Source organism: Alligator mississippiensis, chromosome 7, assembly GCF_030867095.1.
Source record: "Alligator mississippiensis isolate rAllMis1 chromosome 7, rAllMis1, whole genome shotgun sequence".
Classification (NCBI taxonomy): domain Eukaryota; kingdom Metazoa; phylum Chordata; order Crocodylia; family Alligatoridae; genus Alligator; species Alligator mississippiensis.
In genome coordinates this window covers 56,301,212-56,323,461 of record NC_081830.1, presented here as the reverse complement: position 1 = coordinate 56,323,461, position 22,250 = coordinate 56,301,212, and the positions used below count along the sequence as shown (strand labels likewise).

At 45.8% G+C, this 22,250-nt stretch overlaps 1 protein-coding gene across 1 annotated transcript in view; it reads left to right on the top strand.

Moving 5' to 3' along the window:
* Positions 1-22,250, top strand: part of GK5 (glycerol kinase 5) — a 64,270-nt gene that overhangs the window by 24,521 nt on the left and 17,499 nt on the right. Inside the window, exons 11-12 of the mRNA XM_019491819.2 lie at positions 13,337-13,441; positions 18,044-18,138. Coding sequence (XP_019347364.1) covers positions 13,337-13,441; positions 18,044-18,138 — 200 coding nt within the window. The remainder of the gene's footprint in view (positions 1-13,336; positions 13,442-18,043; positions 18,139-22,250) is intronic.

Sequence of the window (22,250 nt, the reverse complement as noted above, 5' to 3'; positions counted from 1 at the left end):
CTGTGGCATATGCTAGCTTTGTGAATGCACTTTAGCCCACTTAGGTCAAAGCTGCTAGGCCTGGTAGGCCTAAGGGACCATTTCAGTCCTGTCAAATGTCAAGAGGCTGAACTGTCTCTACAGTCCTGCTGCTAGCTGCTCATGCCCCAGGCTGCTACCACATTGCCTCCTACTCTGCCTCTCCTCCAGCATAGAGCCATGGCCCAGCACATGAGCAGATGGTGGCAGGAGAAAGTGAGGGCAGCATGCTGCCCCACCCTGGCCCATTACTCTTTGCATTGCTGCTTATGTAGCTGGTGTGAAGGTCTTCTTGGAAGCAGTGATGGCAAAGTGTTTTGCTGCCCTGCTTCACCAGCTACTGCCCATTGGGTCACATGCCTGCTTGTGGACACAGAAAGTTGGAGGGGGGTACACGCCCGCCTCTTCCCCCGCGATGCCTCACTTATGCCCCCACCATAGACTTACCTGTAGCGAGCTTTGGGAGCTGCTCTCCATCACGCTTCCTGGCTGCCATGTGCATGTGTACATATGCACGTGTATGTGGTGCCCCCGGCCTGCAATCACCCTCCTCTCGTTCCCCTAAGCAGCCCCTTGCAGGCTGGAGCTCTGCCAGCCTACAGGGAGAAACCCACAGTTTCCTGCATTTTTCTCCTTTAAAGGAGAAAATCCTTTAAATTTCCTTTCAAGGAGAAAATCTGTGTTTCTCTGTGGCCAACAGAAAAAATGGGTCCCTGCTTATTTTGCAGGCCTGGGATGAGGAACTTCTGTATAAGTGCACCATCATGCACTTGTCTGTGGAGTTATTTCTAGCCTTCCAATATCAGAGTCCATGACTAAGGGAAGCCATGCTTATGCAGAAGTGGATTGTACTTGCTGTCTGGAAATTAGATTACATCAGATCTGTGACTAACTAGTATTAACAAATCAACTGGAGTTAACAAATATCTTAACTGCAAAGTGTCACTTCCTTGTTCTGCAAGATCTTATAGATCATAGGGATAGGGATGGCCAATATGCGAAACACTGGAAAGGTGCGTGATGACATCAAGGTTCTGAGAAGATCAGTCATTTGCATGCTTGGCTGTCCAACCTTGTTCCTTTCCAATAATGTTGTCACTGTGGAGTGCAGGGGAGACCCTTCAAATGATCTGCTGAGGCTGAGGAAGCAATATCCTGATAGCATAGGGCCACACACGATGTTCATTTACATATTTGGCAGTTGTGGAGTGTTGGTTGGGTATATGCTGTATGTACTCAAATCCAAGGCAAGGTTCTTCTTCACCAGTCAGCATGGTGCAAGGGGGAGCCTTGTCTTGAATTTGAGCAGCAGCCTGGGGCAGCCAGTGGCTCAGCTCTGGCTTTGGTCGTGTGCTGAAGCCAGAGTTGAGCTGCCACCTGTCCCAGGCTAGAATCATTTGTTTTGCAGGGGAGCATGGGGAAGACTGAGATAGGGAAACCTGCAGCCTGCTACATGTCACATGTATACCCCCTATGCCTCCTCCTTCTCCCTTATGTTCTATTCTAGCTCCAGCCCTGACCCTGCCTGGCTGGAAGCTGCTACCACTTTTCCCAGGATGGGCTGAGCTGGAGCCACACTGCTGCCGAGTTCCCTGGGACCAGAGCAGAGCTACAGCAAAAGGTGGAGGGTGCCTGGGGGGTGAAGGGGGCAGGCACAGGAGGCTGGGGGCAGGCTGCAGGAGGAAGCAGGGGGTTTGTGAGGCAGGGGCTGGGTAGGCTGGGGCTGTTCTGCTGCTGAGTGGCCAGGAGGAGTAAAGCTGATAGCAGAAGGTAAGGTTTGGGGTGGGCAAGGAGTGTGGGTGGCAGGGGAGGCACAGTTGAGGTGTGGCAGAGCTGTAGCAGAAGGTAAGGTTTCATGTGGGCAGGGAGTATGGTAGGGACAGGCATAGGCATGGGGTGAGGGGGCAGGTTGTAGAGGGTGGGAGGGGCAGGTATGGGGGGTGTAGGGGGTAGAGGGCAGGCAGTGGGAGGGCATAGCAGGTAAAGGGCAGGTGGTAGGAGGGACAAGGGGCTGGGATTTGGCCCCTTGCCCCCACTGCTGCTTTCTCTGTCACCAGAATTGTGGGAGAGAGGGGGTGGATTTTAAGACAACCTTCCAGTAATTAAATTTGATACATGGATTATAACAAATTTATAATTTTCCATATATAGAATCTAATTATTGGGTTGGGGTCATCTTAAATTCAGTGTTGTCTTGGATTTGGGTAAATAAGGTATGTGAAAAGTTTTAAAGCAAGATGGTGCTGCCTTTGAAAGACTTGTATGGCAGTGTCAGATATTATATACGAGGTCTTTTATGTCCCACACAACCTCTGCCTTGATAGAAATGCGTCTTTCCCATGGAGCAGATCCTGAATACTGATGGATAATTCTGATCCATAGTACTGATCCATAATAAATTCTCATAACTGGGAAGTGCCCCAGTAAGAAATGCAAGCCCCAGTGATGCCTTATGTACTCGCATTCATGCCATATTTGGGAGTTCTAATGAATAATTAATTTGTGTTGTTTTATGGATTACTGACATGGGTCGGGGTTTTGAATTTCCTGTTCTATTTATTTTTTCAACCTGGTGTGTGAAGGGACTGCTAATGCACAAGAGGCATTTTGCCCCGATGAATTTTATGGATTGCGATCAGTAAGATTTGTTTTGTTCGCTGAATTATGTATTGATTTGTTTGTGGCTTCCCCTCTTAGCTCCCTGGGGTAATAGGGTGTCTGTTTAAGAGGTCATGGTGATTGGTTGCTTTGTTTTTATATATTACACTAGCCAATTGCCTGTCAAGAATGACAGGGGCGGGGTAGCAGGTGGGAATGGCACCCTGTGCCCCCTTCCCCCCCTGAGTCTGGGCCCACTCCCAACTTCCCTCCTGCTGCTTGGGGTGTGGACCTGCTCCTCCTATCCCCCTGCAGTGGCAGGGGGATGGGAGGAGCAGGCCTGGGCCCGATGTGGGGTAGGGGCAGCCCTGATGATGGGGAGAGGCCAGGCTGCCATGACATGGGGGGGGGGGTGGAGCAGCAGGCCCAGGCCAACCCAGTGACAGTGGGGGGACAGGACGAGCGGGCTCGGGGCTGATGCAGGAGAGGGGGGGATGGGGGAGGAGTGGGGAGGAGGCCCACTCCTCCCCTCCCCCGCTGCTGCCACATCGGGCTGGGCCTGCTGTTTCTCCCCCCAACCCTAGGGAGGAGCGCTGCACCGAGGGAGGAAAAATGTCCAGCGTACCTACTGCCTAGGAAATGACCTGCTTGGTGGCACAGAAGCGGAAAGGGATCTTGGAGTCCTAGTGGACTCCAAGATGAACATGAGTCGGCAGTGTGACGAAGCCATCAGAAAAGCCAATGGCACTTTATCATGCATCAGCAGATGCATGACGAATAGATCCAAAGAGGTGATACTTCCCCTCTTGGGCGCTGGTCAGACCGTAGTTGGAGTACTGCGTGCAATTCTGGGCACCGCACTTCAAGAGAGATGCGGATAACCTGGAGAGGGTACAGAGAAGGGCCACTCATATGGTTAAGGGCTTGCAGACCAAGCTCTACGAGGAGAGACTAGAGAAACTGGACCTTTTCAGCCTCCGCAAGAGAAGGTTGAGAGGCGACCTTGTGGCTGCCTATAAGTTCATCACGGGGGCACAGAAGGGAATTGGTGAGGTTTTATTCACCAAGGCACTCCCGGGGGTTACAAGAAATAATGGCCACAAGTTAGCAGAGAGCAGATTTAGACTGGACATTAGGAAGAACTTCTTCACAGTTAGCGTGGCCAAGGTCTGGAACGGGCTCCCAAGGGAGGTGGTGCTCTCCCCTACCCTGGGGGTCTTCAGGAGGAGGTTGGATATGCATCTAGCTGGGGTCATCTAGACCCAGCACTCTTTCCTGCCTATGCGGGGGTCAGACTCGATGATCTAATTGAGGTCCCTTCCGACCCTAACATCTATGAATCTACGCCCCCTTGCCACGGCAACCCGGCTTCTCCACCCCACCCTCGAGCCCAATCCTCCTCTACACTCCCTGCATCAGACCCAAGCCCAGGCCCACTCCTCCCCTCTCCCTACTGCCATGGTGGGCCTACTCCTCTGACCACCCCACCATGCCAGGTACACTCCCCTCTTTCCGCTTGGGGTCCAGGACCACTCTCCCATTTTCTGCTGCAGCAGCAGGGGGAAGGCAGGAGCATGAGCAGGCCCATTCCTCCCTTCCCCACTGCCGCAGCTGGCCCAGGCCTGCTACCCACCCACACCAGGGCTGGGGCTGCTCTCCCCTCCCACCTGCCACTTGGGGTCCAGGCCCACTCCACCAGGAGCGACACATAGTGGGTGCATGCAAGTGCACATGCACCCGCTGAATGTGGTGGTGCAGCCCCCTTGGTCGGCACTCGCCACCCCACCCCCGCCTCCAACAGCACCTTTGGCATCTGTGGGAGCTCCCCTGCTTACTGCCACTGTGTCCCCCCCTCAAGCTGCAAGGGGCATGCACTGTTCATGCCCTCCACCCTGCGGTGCTGCCAGCTCAAAGGAGCAGGATGGGGGGCAAAGACAGCTTCCCCCCCTCCATATTGAGTCCACTCCTCCTCTCACCACCACTGTCAGCCCTGCAGACAGGGACAACGGAAGTGGGGAGGAGCTGGCCAAGACCAGCGCTGGTGACCTCATCTTCTGCATCCTGACCCCACCCTGCACTGCTGCCGCCATTACCTCCAAGGAGCAGGGGCAGGGAGGGGCACGCTCCATTGTTGCTACGTGAAGGAGTAGGGCAGGGGGGGATAGGTCAGTGCTGTTAGCCTTGCTCCCCCCATTCTGTCCACTCGGTTGCTGCTGCCTCCAAGGAGCTGCCCCCTGCCCCCACTCTGTCCCCTGTGTCCTCACCATCATGGCACACAGGCTTGTCCTGTCCAAATGCTTCTTCGTGCTCTGATTGGCTGTTTGTCAGACAATCGGTGCGACTAAAGCGTTACAGACAGACGGACAGACGTAGGCTTTTATAATATTAAAAGAATACTGAAATATAGTGCAAGTGATTAATGCACACACTTATCAAGAATGTAATCTATCGGTAGTGTACTGACATAGCCAGGCACTCAGGGCACAGGGGTAGTAACAACTTTCAGTTGCCTCTGCAATCGCAACTGCAATTGTGATTGCGCAGCTCCCAGCAGCAGCCACTTTTCTGCCATCTTTTCTTCTGTGCTTGCAATGTTTTTTCCACCCTTGTTATATGCCACACCAGTTGCACGTGTGATTGGATCAATCTTAGATACCAGTGTCTGGAACTATATTTTAATGCCCTAAGCCCTTGCAACCACTGTAATAGATGGTATAAGGGGCAGAGTAGCCTTAGTAAGAAGATACTGACAGATGGCTGCCTGTGGCTGTGGGATGGAATCCTGCAGTATTTGCATCTATCTGAACTTAAAATATTATTTGTTAGCTGCTGGTGTTATAATTTCTAATATACAGCTAGATGACACATAAGGTGGTTTAAGAAAAAAATAAATACATTTTTTTTCCTCGAGGGGGGGAAAAAGAATACAGATGGGGCTTCTCTCTCTTTGCAGCTTTTGTACATAAGGCCAAGATCTTCCCAGCCAGTTAGCAGCACCTGTTAGCAATTACAGTTCCAGGTGACTTCTCTGCTTAAGTGATAGGAATAGGATAGCGTGTTGCTCAATATCTCAGGCTTTTTTGAAGTGCACACTCAAATAGAAAGAGAGGAGGCTAAAATGACATCTACTAGAGTTTTTGATGCAAAAGTCTTCAAAATCAGACAAACCAGTTGACAGTCTACTTTCTGCTGGTCAGTTGCACTCCTGTGAGCCACAAAAAAATCAAGCCCAAAAGACTCTCTTCTCTTCTAAAGTGTGATCTTTTGTGGCTTCTTCCTTGACACACGGCAGAGACCAGAGGAAGAGATCCATCAACAACCAGAAAAGATGTAATTCTCTCGTTTACCAGGAGGCAAGATCTAAATTAGTGTTGATGTTTCATTGCTGCCTTTGGTAAATGTCATATTGCCTCCATACTGACTAAAAGACAAAATGCACATGCACCAAGGAAACCGATGCACCAAGTACAACCAGTAAGATGGATAAAAACCTGTTTGACTCTCCTAGGTCATGTACCAGCATGGGTGTGTCCAACATGCCACAACAAGGTTGGCTTAGATGGTTGTATCAACCTAACGGATAGTAAGGAGAGGATGGTGTATACTCTCCCTTATCTCTTTTCAGAAGAATTTTTTAAAAATCTTTTGACTAGTGCAATGGCACCCAACCTTCTGGCCCTGTGGGCTGGATGAGTGGCACAGGGCTTGTCCATGGGCTGGATCCTATGCAGAATCAACACATGGGGTTGATCTGTGAGTGTGATCCAGCATTCTGGCCTGACCCCGTATGTACCTGGATCTGGCCATGCGTCACTGCAGTCTGGTGTGCAGGGCCATGTTATCCAGCCCATAGAACCCTTCCCCCCCCCCGCCTGGAAATGTGGCAGCAGGGGAGTGACAGTTATTATCTATACCAGTCTCCTGCTACCAAATTTCTGGATATTTGGGGAGGCCCATGGTCTAAATGAAAGCTCTGTGGACCAGGTCTGGCCTGTGGGTCAAGAGTTGAGCACCCCTAGACTAGTGGATGCAACCACCATGGGTATATACAGTTTTCATCTCCTTCAAAATTGCACTGCACTAGCAGTACAGATCTCTCCCCGATGAGGCAGACACTACATTAGTAGGCAAAGAGGAGCTCTGTTGCTCCTCTCTCTTCTGTGCCTTCAGAACAGTCCAGTCTACAGAGAATTGCAAGTGTTCCTTTGAATGTTTGATCTGCCAGACCCAGTTCCCACAGATAGGGGCCTCAAGAAACTTGAAGTAGCCCACCTGGCCTTGTCGGCCATTGGGGGAGGCGGGGAGGTTGGCTGGGAGAGGCAGCAGGTCTCTTATTTAAGTACACCTGTGGCAACTAACTACAGACTATTAAGCTCTCATACTCTTGAGTGTGGCTGTTTGGCTTCTTGTTTGTGAGCTCTGACTCCTTGGCTTCAGATCTCTAGCTTGTGTGTGGCTTGATTCCCAGCTCAGACCCACAGGTCTCAATCAGCTCTAACTGCTGGGCAGAAATATATATGCACTTGTTATATTGAAGAGGGTGCCTGAATAGACTTGTTTGAAATATGCCATAACAATGAATTCCAGATCTTTTGTACAAGATGAGGTGGAAGCCCCAGATCCCCCTTCCACACTTTTCTTACTCTGTGGTGGCTGGACTATTTGTATGTATTTCATGAGGTATCCATGAGCCTCAGGGCTCTTGGATCTTTGGAGATTATTATCCTGATAGCTGCAGGCTGGGTTGTGCAGACAGGTCCAGACTTTGGCCTCCACTATTAACTTACCTGTTTTGCCTGCTGTCACGGAGTGTTCTCCAGGTTGTTGGTAGCTTGGGAACACTGTGGCCTTGTCTGGTCTCAGAGATCCAGCAAAGCCAGCCCAAGTGTGGTATCTAGAGCAAGGGCAAGGTCCAGGCCTCTCTTCAATTTGAGACCTCAGCCTTTCTGTATTTCATCTTCCCTGGTACTTCATGGCCCTGACTCAAGGAGCTAGCATCCAGTTCTGCTTCTGTGAGAGGGACTTTATTTCTTGTTGGAGAGATTGAGTACAACCCAAAGTTCCAGTTAGCAATTCAGACAGTTTCTTTTACTAATGACATTTATTGGGGCAAAGGCCACGCAGCCAGAGGTGCCCTGTCCAAACCCACCAAGAGCTAAGCAGTTCCTCTGTCCTCAATCCAGTTTGCAGAGCCTGGCCCTGAAGGTACTCAGTTGTCGCCATTCCAGTCTCTCCAGCTCGCCAAAGCTTCAAAACTCCTAGCCTGTTCTCTGATTCTGGGCTCTCTTGCAAGGAGCTGACAACCCATAGTTAATACTCTCCTCTCCATTGTTATGCTCATATTCCCCCTTGATCCCTCCCCACCCTTCAGGGTGTGCCATCCATGTGCCATTTATGTCATTAAACCTATTAAGTCTCTGTAGGTGCTATAGATCCATCTGTACTGTCCCATCCTGGCACTTAGCAGGGATTCAATTAACTTTTCTTTTCCCATATGCTAGCATTATAGGTAAACTGGGTCTCACAGCATTGTAACAACATGAATAGTTTAACATAGAAATGTTACAATAAACTGCACATCTGTATCCCAGAACAATGGCCAGAATTTTAATCTGGACATGGGCACTAGAGCTGACAGCTCTGGTGCTTGATGCATAGTAGGAAGTCATGCAAGCAACAAAGCTACTCTCTGATTAATTTGTATTGGAACATCAGTTTGTGATGGTAAGCTTGTATACATCTTGCTGATGTAGGTTGACCATACATCCTGGTTTAGCCAGGATAGTCCCTGATTTCAGAGGCTGGTCCTGGCCAGCTGGTGAGAATTAAAATGAGCATCGTGGAAATGCAGGGAAGAGGGATGCAGTCCAGTGAGGAGGTCAAGCAGCATGGTGCACCAGGCAGGCACAGCTTCTGCCTGCCTGCTCAGTGCACCATGCTACCCCACCCCCACTTCTGCCAGCAGGGAAGTGGGAACAGTGGAGAGTGTCCCAGATTTCCCATTGTCCCATATGGTCACCCTATGCTGATGCAGTCTGCTAAGTCAGTGTTTCTCAACCAGCGTGCTGCAGCATAAAAGTGTGCCATCAGCAATGAACAGGTGTACCGTGTAATTTTGCTATGGCAAAGAGCTACAATAGGTATGAGGATGGGGAATGCCTTAACAGGTGTGCCACAGAAAACGTTTATTAATGTAAGTGTGCCTCAGGCTGGAATAGGTTGGGAAACACTATGCTAAGTTCATTTAAGGTGCACCCAGTTCATTGCTCGTGCTGTTTGCAGCCTGTGTTGGCCAGGGCCATACATCATGGTGCTTTAGTGGACTGGCCCACACTTTTCTACTAGTAAGATCTCCATGTGGTGCTGACCAATTTAATGGGACTTCCATCTTATCCTATGGTCACTTACTCCTTCCACTATCTTTCTCTGAAAACAATATTCCTGATGTTTATATCTTCAGTCAAAATAATAAGGGAAATACTGACCTTTTTGATATGTACCCCTCCACTCCACTCATACAGTTTTCTACAAGTATGTGGTCACTCTATGGCTTTGTCCTAAATCACTGTCTAAAGTTGCTTCAAACATTCATATTTAACCAATCCATTCACCTTCTGGTCTTTCTGAAATCTTGTTCTTTGCCAGCTAAAGCAAAACTATGCTGGATAAATCCAGAATACTGGATACTGTCAGAGGGCTTACCTAGAAAGACCAGATTGAATGCTGTTTAGATTTGGAATATAAATGAGAAATCTGTCAGCTTCCTTGAAAAGACTTGGACTGAATTTGGTCTTGGACTGTATACATATGTTACAATCGTCAGAAATGGGGTCCACTTTTCTCAACCTCATTAGTCTCAAGGCATCCCTCATTCGACTTGAGGCATCTGTCAGAAAATGCTAACTTCTAGCTTTCACTGGGTTGTTTGTTTTTTTTTTTTTTTTGATCAGGGAAAAGTAACAGAGTACTTCAGAATGTTTTGACACTATCGATTTCTGTTTGAAATCTGAAGGTTTATCTTATGTATCATGTAGGTCAGTGATGCTCAACCTGTTGGCCCTTTGGGCTGGATGAGTGGTGCAGGGCTGGCCCACGGTTCAGACTGAGCCACATGTGCCAGGATCAGGCTCTGGGTCCTGGCACAGTCCTCCCCCTACCCCATGCAGCAGGATTGGGTCCCAGAGGCACCACCCACTTCTACCTCTGCATGCTGGGCTTGGGCCCCAGGGGTTTGACACTGACCCCTTCCACCCACATGTACTGGAATTGGACCCCAAAGGCCCTTCACTGCTCCCTTTCGCTCCCCCCCCGGACAATGTTCCGTCTAAGGCTTAGTGGTCCGTGAGCGCGCCGCTTTGGTCTCTTCCTGAATTGGTCTTGCCTCCCCCTTTTGGCGTGCTGAGCAAGTTATTCTCACAACATTATTTGGGAGAAAAGATTCTTGAAATACTAAACTATATATATTTTATATTTTATTTTTTAAAAATTCAGAGAAACCAAATGGTCTGCCTCAGAGGACATCCTGTAATATGGTTTCCTCCCTATATTTCTTACCATGATTTCCTGCCTTAAACTGTTGTATGCTATTAAACAGCAGCTGCGTTGCATCACAGAGGTGGCCTCTTTTCAGTGATAAGCAAAGTGATTTGTGGTTTCATTAATATAACATTCAATTGTAATGCTGTGAAGTTAGGAAATGAAGACATGAGGGGCTTTATAACAACATTACGCTCAGTCACAGTGCATAGCCTGTATCTTGTAAGCTGTACGTTCAATAACAGATATATTGAGGCACAGCAGATACTGAAAACAAAGTGTAATATAAATACATTATATCATGTGGTGGAGTTAATGCTAGGATGAGGTGCTTATGTTGGCTAGGCTCTCATAATGATGGCTTCGGGGCTCGGGGCGAAGCTCGCCTGAAGGGGCTGGGGAGCAAAACATTTATCCGAGCCACAGGAGCCCGCACGGTGCCCGGCTCAGCCCCAGCCCCTGTCCCCACCCCCACCTTGCCTCAGGGAGGAGCTGCTGCCCGCCCCACTGTCTCTCCCTGTGGGGATGTCGGCGCAGTGAGGAGTGGAGCGAAGCCGAGTGGTAACTTACCGCTGGTCCCATTGCCTCTGCCGTGCTCCAGGTTTCTAGGAAGCCGCAGCCCAGGTTCTTTCCGGTCAGGTGCACGGCATTACAAAACTAATGTGCTGCAAGATTTTTTTGTGTGTGTGTGCAGCCGCGCATGCGCGCACCTTAGAGGGAACCTTGCACCAGGATCAGGCCCTGTGGCCCAATGCTGCCCCCATGAGCCAGGTTTGGGCCCTTGGGCCTGGCACCACCCACACCTGGTCCTGCACACTGTGATTGGGTGCCTGGTCCAGTGCATAGGGCCAAGGCTCCACATGGGTCTGGAAATTTGGCAGCAAGGAAGGATGCTATGGCTTCTCCACTACCGAATTTCCAGATCTGTGGGGGAGCCCCGTGGGCTGAATGACACAGTGCTGCAGGCCAGAATTTAAGCACTCCTAGTGTAGGTGTTTGCAAACCTAAAAGCGCTAATATTGCACAGAGCTCTTGAAAGGCTCCTGTGGGCTGTTTTTTTGTGCACCCCTGTTCTAGATAGAATCTAGGGATTATTTATAAGAAAAAGAACTGAGAGGCAGTTGAGGTTGTTCTTCTATCTTTGGCTTTGATGACTGCTAGACTTACAGGATGCAGGTGCAACTGACACTGCTGATGAGACAGAATCTGATCTTGTGCATTGAATGAGTTTTTGTAGCACTACTTTAAGAGTCAGGGTTAATGGTTCTGCACTCCTTCAGACATCCAATATCTTGCATAACTCCTTCATTGAAGTCAGCTGCAGGGACTTGTCATAGGAGAGGTCTTTGTTTAACCTGCAGAATTGAATTAACAACTTCTTAACTGAGTGGGTCCCTTTTTCCTCTGCTGTGAGTTGTCAAAAAGTAGCCCTTAAATTGGGTATGAAATTGCTGTCTCAGATGATAATTTGTCTGTTCCTTCTGGTTCTTCACCTATTTTTCTTTTCCACACTGAAGTCTAAAATGAGAGATTTAACTCTCCAGTTTTTCCTTCACTAGCATAACTAAGGTAGGGTGACTAGGACAGGAGCTATGGGTGCTGAGCTGGTGGGATGGGAATTACAACAGCTGCAAGTGCAGCATAGCAGCAGCTGGAAGTCACTACTGCCTTCATGGAGCAGCTCTTCAAGGGATCTGTTTTGAAGTACCTTTTAGAGAACAAGATGATTGGGAACAGCCAACATTGATTCACCCAGAGCAAGTCATGCCTGACCAACCTGATTGCCTTCTATGATAAAGTGATGGGTTCTGTGGATCAGGGGAGAGCAGTTGTTGGAATGTACTTTGACTTCAGCAAGGCTTTTGACACAGGCATGTTTCCACAGCATTCTCATTAACAAGCTAAGGAAATGAAGACTAGATGACAGCACTGTAAAGTGGATTCATAACATGGTATTCAGCAAGTAGCCATCAATGGCTCAATGTATTGGTATTGTTCAACATCTCCATTAAAGATTTGGACCAGGGGTGGCCAACCTGCAGAATGCATGCCACAAGTGGCATGGGCAGCCTGTGTGTGGCACATGGCAGACTGGGGAGGCGACAAGCAATGCAGCAGCAGATAGGGCAGGGAGCAAAAAGCAGAGCAGCAGACTGGGCAGGTAGCACAGGACAAGAAGCAGAAAGCACAGCAGAAGATTGGGTAGGGGTACAGGGTAGGGAAGAGAAAGCAGAGCAGCCAATAGCACTGGGGGAGGTATGCTTGACAAAAAGGTTGGTCTCCACTGGACAATGGGAACAAGCGTATGCTAAGCAAATTGCAGATAACACCAAATCAGGTACAGTTGCTGTTTGGTTTTCCACATTATAGTGCAAATGTATTTTCAAATATTTATTTCATACAAGGCAAACAGCGCAGGCATAGTGCTTTGAGTAGCTGGCAGGAACCACTCTGAGAACAAGGATGTCCAAATTATGAGACTCAACATTTGGTTTTTTTATCTTCATATTGGAAATTAATTGTCAAAAATACATATCAACACTCTTTAATTCTCTCCCATGAATGAGACTTGTATTTCTAAATTGGGATTGCTAGGTATTTGGGATTTTTTGTTTCAGTATCCATATATTCCCCATCTGGAGGCCTGAGCCTATTTATTTATGTTATTTACAGTGGACCACAAGGTATAGATTAGCCAACAGTGTGCTCTGGTAGCCAAAAAGGTCAGCAGGATCCTTTAGGAGCCATTGGGGAAAACCGACTGTTTTAAAATCATTAAAATAAAATTAGTACTTGGAATAAATGTGTACCTTTAGCTGTATGTCTCCAGGGATTTTTTTTTTTTTTTTAATTCTAGAAACATTTATACCTTGTCTACAGCCTTCATGAGCTGTCAGACAATTCTTCTTTTGATGATGTTTTTAGTGGTGTTTTCATTATTAAATATATTGATTTTAGTTTACGTTGCATTTCTTTATTAAAATAAACTAATATGCATAATCTGGTATACTATCCCACTCTTAATTTTTTATCATATTTTCTTTTAATGTACTACAAAACTTTGAATCTATAGTAGCAACACTTTTAATTTGAACTTTGTGAAGAAAGTAGATAAAAGTATGGGTTTTTTAAAATCTCTGAAGGCAGATAATGAGCTTTGTACTCTTTCATGACAAATTTTAAGGTCTGTATTCATTGATTGGATGGAAGATTGGAAAAGAAGTTGTTTACTTAACTGAAGGCAATGCATCAGACACAGGCTCTACCATAAAATGGGCTCAGAGGCTAGGTAAGTGGCTTTTTAATTATGAAGTATTATAAAATAAATTGGTTAGTAAGAGACCATTTTACAGGCTTGTGTTCATGCTGGCAGGTTTGGTTTATTATTATTAACAGGTTGGCAGTATAGTTGCTTGTTGGACAGTCCCAGTGATAGCAATTCCACATCTTCACTGCTGATACTGATTTTGTAGCTACACTAATCTCACCTACATTTTTCCTGTTGAAAAATGTTGGAGTGTAGACTTATTTGATTCAAGTGGCTAATGAGAAGGATTGATTCCAGATCTTCTTGGAACACTCCTTTTGGGCCTTTTCTATGTGATCCTGCTTCTGCCACCAGAGTTTTTGCCACAGGGAAGCTGCCACAGCACAAACACATCCACACGGCTCCACTTGGCAGATGTGCCGGCAGGGTGCAAATTGCAACCTGATAAGCACTAGCTGCTGAAGGGACAACAGCAGCCAACACAAGGTGAGAATATGTTTACCCTCTGCTGGCCTCTGGACAGTGACAAATGTCTCCTTTCTTTCAAAAGTTGTTGTTGCCTTGCCAGCAGAATGAAAAGGTTCTGTTGCTAAAACTGTGTTCTATAGATCAGACCTTCTGTATTAGTACGCTGCTAGTTTGGTTTTGCCTAATCCTCTTTTTCCTTGGACCAATGATGCTCAACCTTTTTAGGCTCAAGGCACCCCTCCAGAGCTTCTCTGAGAACCACTGTTGTATTACCTCAGTTTACCTGTTTAATTAGATAAATCTAATGTGGTCCTGGAGCAGCACCCAGGAGAAATCCATAGAACAGTGGTTCTCAACCAGCTGTATCTCCATGCTGCAGTTTCGCTGCTGGCGTTGTCATGGCCAGGTGAAACTGCCCTATGCACCTCCATTTCCAGGAGGCAAATGTGGAGCCAGACTGGGAAGCAGTTCACAGCCACTTCCTTGTCCAGTTCCTCATGGAAACAGACATGTGGAGCTGTTTCACTTGGCTGTAGTGGCACAAGTGCTGGCATCATGGCACCCCTGAAAGGGTCTTGTAACACCCCAGTTGAGAACCACTCTGTTGAACTGAATGTGATCAGTGCTTTTAATCTTTCTTTTTATTGTCTCTGATATGTACATCTTTATGACCTGTGTAATTTATGATCTTTCATTTCTTTTCTTGGAACATGTTATCACTTTGTATCACCTAAACATTTCAACCAGCCTTGTCGTCTTTAAACGCATGATACCCCAAATTGAATAGAGTAATGTAAATGAGGCCTAATTAGTGCTTAGTACAAAAGAGACCAGACTAGAATTTTGAGTTGTAACTGAAGTTAACTGATTGCCAGTTCGGTTTAGTTAATTATACGGATTCTACAAGTATTTGTTCTAAGGCAAAAATGTTTATTTATAACATCTCAGCTTAGATTTGGCTGAGTTTTTAAAATGAGCCAAGTGTTTAGGATGTACCATGATAAGCTTTGGAGGCCATCAATCATAAAAATGTGATAAGTATGCAGTAGCAAAGTACTGCGAGCATAATTAAAAAAAAAAAAATTGAGTCTATTCATTACAGGATAACTATTGTAATAGGCTTGTAGCCACATGCACTGTTAGCCTTTCCTAGGGTTCTTCAATAGAATATTGAAAATGTAGGTACATTTGCAAGTGACTATGGTCATTATAGGAGAGTAGCAGCTTTGTTAGGATTAAAATGGAGAACTCCTTAACATTTTTAAGAGCCACTTTTCGAAATGTCTTAAAATTCATGCATTTACATGGATGCTTTGAAATATGATTTACCTCATAAATGGAATTTAAGGTAATGTTAGTCAACTTAATTTGGAATTAGCTAGTGGCAAAGCAATAGGACAGTAAGGCAGTCAGAGTAGCAAAGAGCAACTGGGAGAGAACAACCTGACCAAGAGGCACCACTCCAGGGAACGTAAAAGCCAGCACCTGGAGAGCGGAAAGAAGAGAGCCAGTGCTCTAGAGGGGCTGAGGTCTCAACCAGGAGGAGCTTCCTGAGAGATGCTGGCAGGATGGCTGGCCAAATGTCAGTTTATCCCAAGGTGGGGGAGGTTTTTTTTTAAAGTGATAGTCTGCCTTTTTCTTCTTAATGTTTAGTTATCTAGAGCAAGAAGATTGTGTTAAAACAGTAGCTTGCCTTTATGTTATAGTTTTATACTGGTGGACCCAGAGTGGCTACAAGGGGTAAGGAGGAGATGCTGGAGGAGCACAAACCACAGGGGTGCCTGAAGGACTTGAGCCTGCCAGGGGCAGGGGCATGAGCTACAGTAGTGCCCAGAGGGTGAGTGCAGTTTTGAGTCCTCCCAGGGTTCAGAGCTCAAGATGTACAGAGGCGGAAGCCAGAAAGATGAAAGTCTGATCCTGGAAAGGCAGTTGAGGTAGTCTGAAGCCAGGAAGCCCAGGACCATTGCCCGAGAGGGACAAAGGCAGGGCCCAGGGCCTGGAGCCCAAGAGGGGTGAGACAGGCTGGTGTCCATAAACCAAGGCCTGGTGCAGCAGACTTAGGCTAAAAGGCCCGAATAGATAGAGGGGGCAGAGGGTGGGAAGGCTGAGGCCCCAACAAGAGCGTGGAGGCCTGAGGAGGCCTGACATGGTACTGGGGGCAAGGTGCCCCACTGAAGTGAATAGCCAGTAATATCTGTGAGGTATGAGTGTGGCTGTAGGTGTGGACGGAGGCCATGAATAGCGCTTAAGGCAACTAGTGTCTTGGAGCATAGCTGGGGCTAGGATAGCCCACTGAGCACTTAAGGGCTGGACTGGAAGCAGAAGGGTCTGGGAGGGACCCGCCAGCTGAAACAGGTTGAGAGAAGAGGAAGGGTACCCTAGGAACTGGAGCAGGGTGGGAGCCACCTGGCCACCTGGGGACATCACAGCTGTCCCTGGGGCTCAGTCCCATCACAGGTAGTATATTCTACTGCCTTCGAGTATGTGTGGGGAGGGGGGAAAGAAAAAGGGAGGAGAACACCTGGGGACTGAATGGTGAGACTGATTGGATCCCAGGGGATTTCAGTCACATACTTTGCCCAAGTTAGTCAGCTAGTGCAGGGTCCTACTGGACTGTTTTTGGTTTTTTTTTTATGAGCTTATGGGTCAGATGTATTACTTAGCACTTTTGGTTGCTCTGAGGAGGAATGGGGGTGGATTAGGAGACAGTGGAGATATTACATAGATAACAAAAACTTCTTCCAACATATAAAGAAAGAACAGGGAAAGAAGAGAGGCTGCTATTCAGCACAGATCATATTCAACTGAGAGCAACCTACAAGTACCACCGAAGTCCCAAGTCCACTTGGTAAAAAAGGACAAGAATTTGTTTTCAGCAGTCATGCCTCAACTCTGAAGCTCCCTCCCTGTTGAGGCCCACCAGAGCCCAGGCCTGAACATAGTTTGGACTAGATTTTCCTATTTGGACAGGCATTTTAGCAGACAAATGCCCCAGGCTGGGGCATTTGGGGGATTTCTTTTGAGGGTTTTCTATTGATGCTCTAGTTACCTTTTAAGTTACGTTCTCTTGTTCATTCTCCTGTAACGCAAGTTATTCTATTCTATTATTGCAAGCTGTCCATATCCTTTTTTGGGAAGGATGGCCTATAAATTGAATAAATAAATAAATAATAAGAGCCAGGAGGCTGCGGGTTGGGAGTGAGGGACCCCAGTAGGGTGGGGGTCTGTGGCTTAGGAGTGAGGGACAGTGGCATGGGGAGGGGCAGAACACCATCATATCAGGGCTGCTCAGTGCAGGGGGGATAGGTGTATGTGTGTGTAGTGGCATTTCATTTTACTTGCAGAAAACCATGGATTTAGGGGGTTTTATAGAGAATTTTAGATTCCCCCTCACACCTGAGAATTTTGGAATTTTTTTTTATCGGCGAAAACCAGCATCTCTGGTAATCTTCAACACCAAAGAGGGCTTTTGTATTCAGTTGCTAATCCTAGCACCACATTGTCAGGTCTTAGTATGGCTACACTTTGTGCAAAACCCAAGGACAAAATGAAGGGAAGAGAAGAGGGTGTTTGGGGATCTAAACCATCTTACTGTGTGTTTAGGTCTCTGCTGTAACTTGGAGTGCTTTTAAGGACTTGGAGGCCATTAACCTGCGAATTACAAGAACACAAAGCATTCAGCCATTCCACTTCAACCTATGACATCCTCAAGTCTATCCAGGGGTACCTTGAGTCTAAAAAGGTTGAAAACTACTGGTCTAAAGAATAGGATGCCAATATTCAGACTTGTAGTACTTGCACTTGGCCCAGCAATATCGGCATGTGGCAAATTTCTCAACATCAGCTTCACTCGTTCATTCATACAGTCACTCTCATAAGTCCTATAAATATCTCCTTGACTAGAAAGATAATGGTCATGATACAAGGTCTTGAAAGTAAAAGGTTATAGAGTTGTTGGGGATATGATTGAGGGTTTGGTTCTTAAGCTGGGTAGTTTTTCACATGATTAATGGAACTAAAATAAAAGAGGGTTTGTTTGTTTTTTTTAGTGTCTGTAATATTTACTAGCTGGAATATTTAAACAATTTTTGGTGTAAATTAAAGATTTTTCTGATGGAATAATTTAGGCATATAACTTTTTGTACACTCTTACAGATCTTTTTACGAGTGTAGAAGATACATCAAAAATGGCAAGAAGTGTGGTTGATTCTGAAGGAGTATGTTTTGTTCCATCTTTTAGAGGTCTGCAGGTAAAAGTCGTGTCCTTAGTAATTTGATGGAAGTGATTTGTGGTGTCCTAGCTAAGTGCAATATCTATCAATTTGCCCATTACCATGGTGTTCTGTTCTGTTTAGGTTCTTGCTTCATGTCCATCCCTGTTGTATGTGAGGGTCAGTATAGTATCTCAGCCCTTAAAAACATTAATGAAATGTTTTTCAAAAAGGATCTGTGATGTAGGGAAATCCTAGGGCACTGAGAGACAGGAAATTGTGACTTGCTAAAGCTAATACAAGGAGTCTGCAAAGCAAGGAACTGAACCTGTGTCTCTTGCAACTCCATCTTGTGCCTTAACTCAGAGCATTTGTTTTATACCATTTCTTTTCAAACCTTAGATCATGATTTTGAGAAGCTCAAAAATATATTTAGAAGTTTTCCTTAAATTAGTATGTGTTTCTCAACTCAGCCCTTAAGCATAGCATTATTACTGCATAACTGATTGCCATGTTAGTTTAATATGTGTTTACTGGGCTTTTTAAATTTATTTATTTATTTTTTCATATACTGTAATTTTCAGTGGACACAAATCAGTTTTGTTAAAAATATTGTTGAAGATTGCACAATTTTTGTTTTTCTTTTTGTCTTGGAATATTGAACACATTACTAGCTCTTTGCATTCCTCTGTTTTCCAAACAAGCTCACTGTATGTTTCTTATTCTCCCATCCGTCTCTTTTCTGGGACTTTTCACAACATTCCTTCCCCTACCTCCTCCATAGGTTCTGTGTGTTCTCTATGTCCACCTTCCCTCATTCCATTTATGTTCATTCGTATGCCAGGGGTTGTGTGTGCCCCATACTAGGAATCTTAACTTTTCCCTCCATGGGAAATGTTCTGTGTGCATACTATGCCCTCCTACTTCCCTTTTCACTTGCCATTTTTTACTTTTTTTTCTTCTGGGGGCTCTTCTGAAGTAAGAAAAGGTACTGCTGATATAGCTGTTACTAGTATAGCTGTGTTGACAAAGCCTTAAGTGGGGACAGTGGGTGTGCTGACAAGAGGTTTTCTACTGAGACAGCTGCACCATCTCCCTAGAAGACAAACTAAGCAGACAAGAGCACTCCTCTTGGCACACCTGTTTTTACATTGTTTCTACATAGCTTATTTAGGAGGTATTATTTTTTTCACAATCTTAGACAATGTACCTGTGTAGGTAAAATGTAGTAGAACAGACCTGGTCTGGGAAATAAGAAATTCAAGGTATGAAAATTTTAAATTTTGAGGACGAGCTGAACCAAAGGAGTGGAATTTTTTGGCTAGAAGGTGTTACTGGTTACCATCAACTCGTTCTTTGATCTGTGGAGGGTTACAGAGGTGCTTGAAGCTGTTGCGTCTGGCTACATGTGAGGCACTTTGTCTTACATTTCCCTCTACGTTTTCTGGTTGTTTTTTTTTATCCAAGTCAACAGGATTTTGTCCACTAATGCCCATAAAACATTACTTGAAATTTTGGAATTATTTGGTTGTTTTTATCACACTTCTTGCAGAGAGATAAAGAAATCCCATCGAGTTGAGTCCAGGACCTTTCTTTGCCTAGTAAAAAAAAAAAAAAAACTTTTTAAATTTCCTAGAGTCTAGTATAAGATCTATTTACTTTGAATATATTTGTTTTAAGTTACATGATATACTTCTGTTATCTTGTGCAGATTTTGCAGTTTTTCTCCTTTCTACTACTAGATCCAAAAATACAGTACTTCATTTTGACAGGTACATAACCAGTCATGCAGACTGCATTTTTAAATAAAAAGCTCAGACTTTCTTTTTTTTTACACAATATGCAAGCAAGAAATAGCAAAAAGCAAATAGGTTGTTTATTCCTACCACAGTCTATAAAATCTTGCTCAGTAAATCTGTTTTGGCTGGCAGAATACTTATTAATGTATGATGCCTTCACTTGGAGTGTGATTTGATGAAAGGGTATGGATTTATGGAAAACTTTTTATATTTGCAGATAGGAATTCCAGGAAGGACAAACACTGACTTGAATCTTCTAGGAATCTTTGACCGGCAGTTGTCAAGTATTTTCTGTTCTATGGCATGCCATTTCCCTCATTGACTTATGAAGACCAGTAGTGACTACTGCTAGGGAAGATTGTAAATATCTTCCCTAGGGGGACAGTGTGATGCCAATTGCTTGTAATCTCCTGGGCAAGTTTTGATCAAGTAGTCAACCCCTGGTGCTGACAAATATTTGATTGCTTTTATTTTTCATTGTTTGTTAAAGCTATAGAAAAAGTTTGGAATTAGATAATTTGCAGAAGACCTAGCATGCCTTAAATTTCATAGACCCTTAACAAGATCTAGGTACAACGTTGAATATAGGATGGAAACAGCACTGTCAGCTTTGATAGCTTTCCTATTGGCAATGAGTAAACAAATTAACCTGGAGTGGAGAACAGGAGGAAGACAGGTAGGAGAAAAGACCAAAAGAGAAAGAGACAAAAGTAGGTGTAGGGGAGTTTTGGTATGAGATTGGCTGGCAAAAAAGAGTATAGGATTGCCATGAGGAGCAGAAACGAGGACTGGGTATCAAAGAGAATGGGAGTGAAAGAGAGAGAGAGCCAAGGATAAGGAAGAGACAGAACTGGAACAGGGACAAGTTGGAAGGGATGAGTAGAAGGGGGCTGCAAGGGGCCCATTTGAATGTGGTCGGTGACCTTTAGATTATGTCCCTTTCTAGAGCTGGATTAGAATTCAATATTTTTAAATCTCACCATACATGTGCTGTCAGCAAGTGTTCAGCACTCACTAGCAAAGTGCGTCTTTCATCTCATCTAGTGCTGATCCATGTAACAATTAACACCTTACTATTGCCTCATTATTGTCATCAAAACAAATTTTAATGGCCATATCCTCCTTGTGGATTAAATCATAGAATCATAGAAAATTAGGGGTGGAAGGCACTTCAGGAGGTCATCTAATCCAACCCCCTGCTCAAAGCAGGACCAGCCCTACCTAGATCATCCCAGCCAAAGCTTTGTCTTATCTGGGTTTTGAAAACCTCCAAGGATGGAGCTTCCACCACCTCTTTGGGTAACCTGTTCCACTGGTTTACTACCCTTCTAGTGAGAAAATTCTTCCTAATATCTAACCTAAACTTCCCTTGCTGCAACTTGAGACTGTTGCTCTTTGTTCTGTCGTCTGCCACCACTAAGAATAGCCTAGCTCCATTCTCTTTCAAACCCCTCTTTAGGTAGCTGAAGACTGTTATTAAATCTTCTCCGAGTCTCCTCTTCTCTAAACTAAATAAGCCCAGTTCTCTCAGTCTTTCCTCGTAAGTCATGTGCCCCAGCCCCCTCACCACTTCTGTTGCCCTCCACTGAATGCTACCATTTTTTTTCATATCCTTTTTGTAGTGGGGGCTCAAAACTGAACACAGGACTCCAGATGTGGCCTCACCAGTGCTGAATAGAGGGGAATAATTACTTCCCTTGACCTACTGGCAACACACCTACCAATGCAACCCAGTATGCCGTTAGCCTTCTTGGCAACTAGGGCACACTGCTGGCTCATATTCAGCTTATTGTCCAGTGTAACCCCCAGGTCCTTTTCTGTAGAGCTGCTGCCCAGCCTCAGCCTCCAGCCTGTACTGGTGCATGAGATTGATCCAGGCTAAGTGCAGGGCTTTGCAGTTGTCCCTGTTGAACCTTATGAGATTCCTTCTGGCCCAATCCTCCAATTTGTCTAGGTTACACTGAATCCTAGTCCTACCCTTCAGTGTGTCTACTACTCCCGCCACATTGGTGTCATCTGCAAATTTGCTGAGGGTGCACTCTATGCCATCTTCCAGGTCACTGATGAAGACATTGAACAAAACCAGCCCCAGGATCGACCCCTGGGGCACTCCACTTGAAACCGGCTGCCACCTAGACATCAAGCCTTTGATTACTGCCCATTGAGCCTGATGCTCCAGCCAGTTTTCTATCTACCTTATAGTCCGTTTATCCAGTCTATACTTCCTTAGCTTGCCTGCAAGAAGGCTGTGAAACACCGTATCAAAAGCCTTGCTAAAATCAAGGTATACCACATCCACCAGTCTCCCCACATCCACAAAGCCAGTCATCTCATCATAGAAGGCAGTTAGGT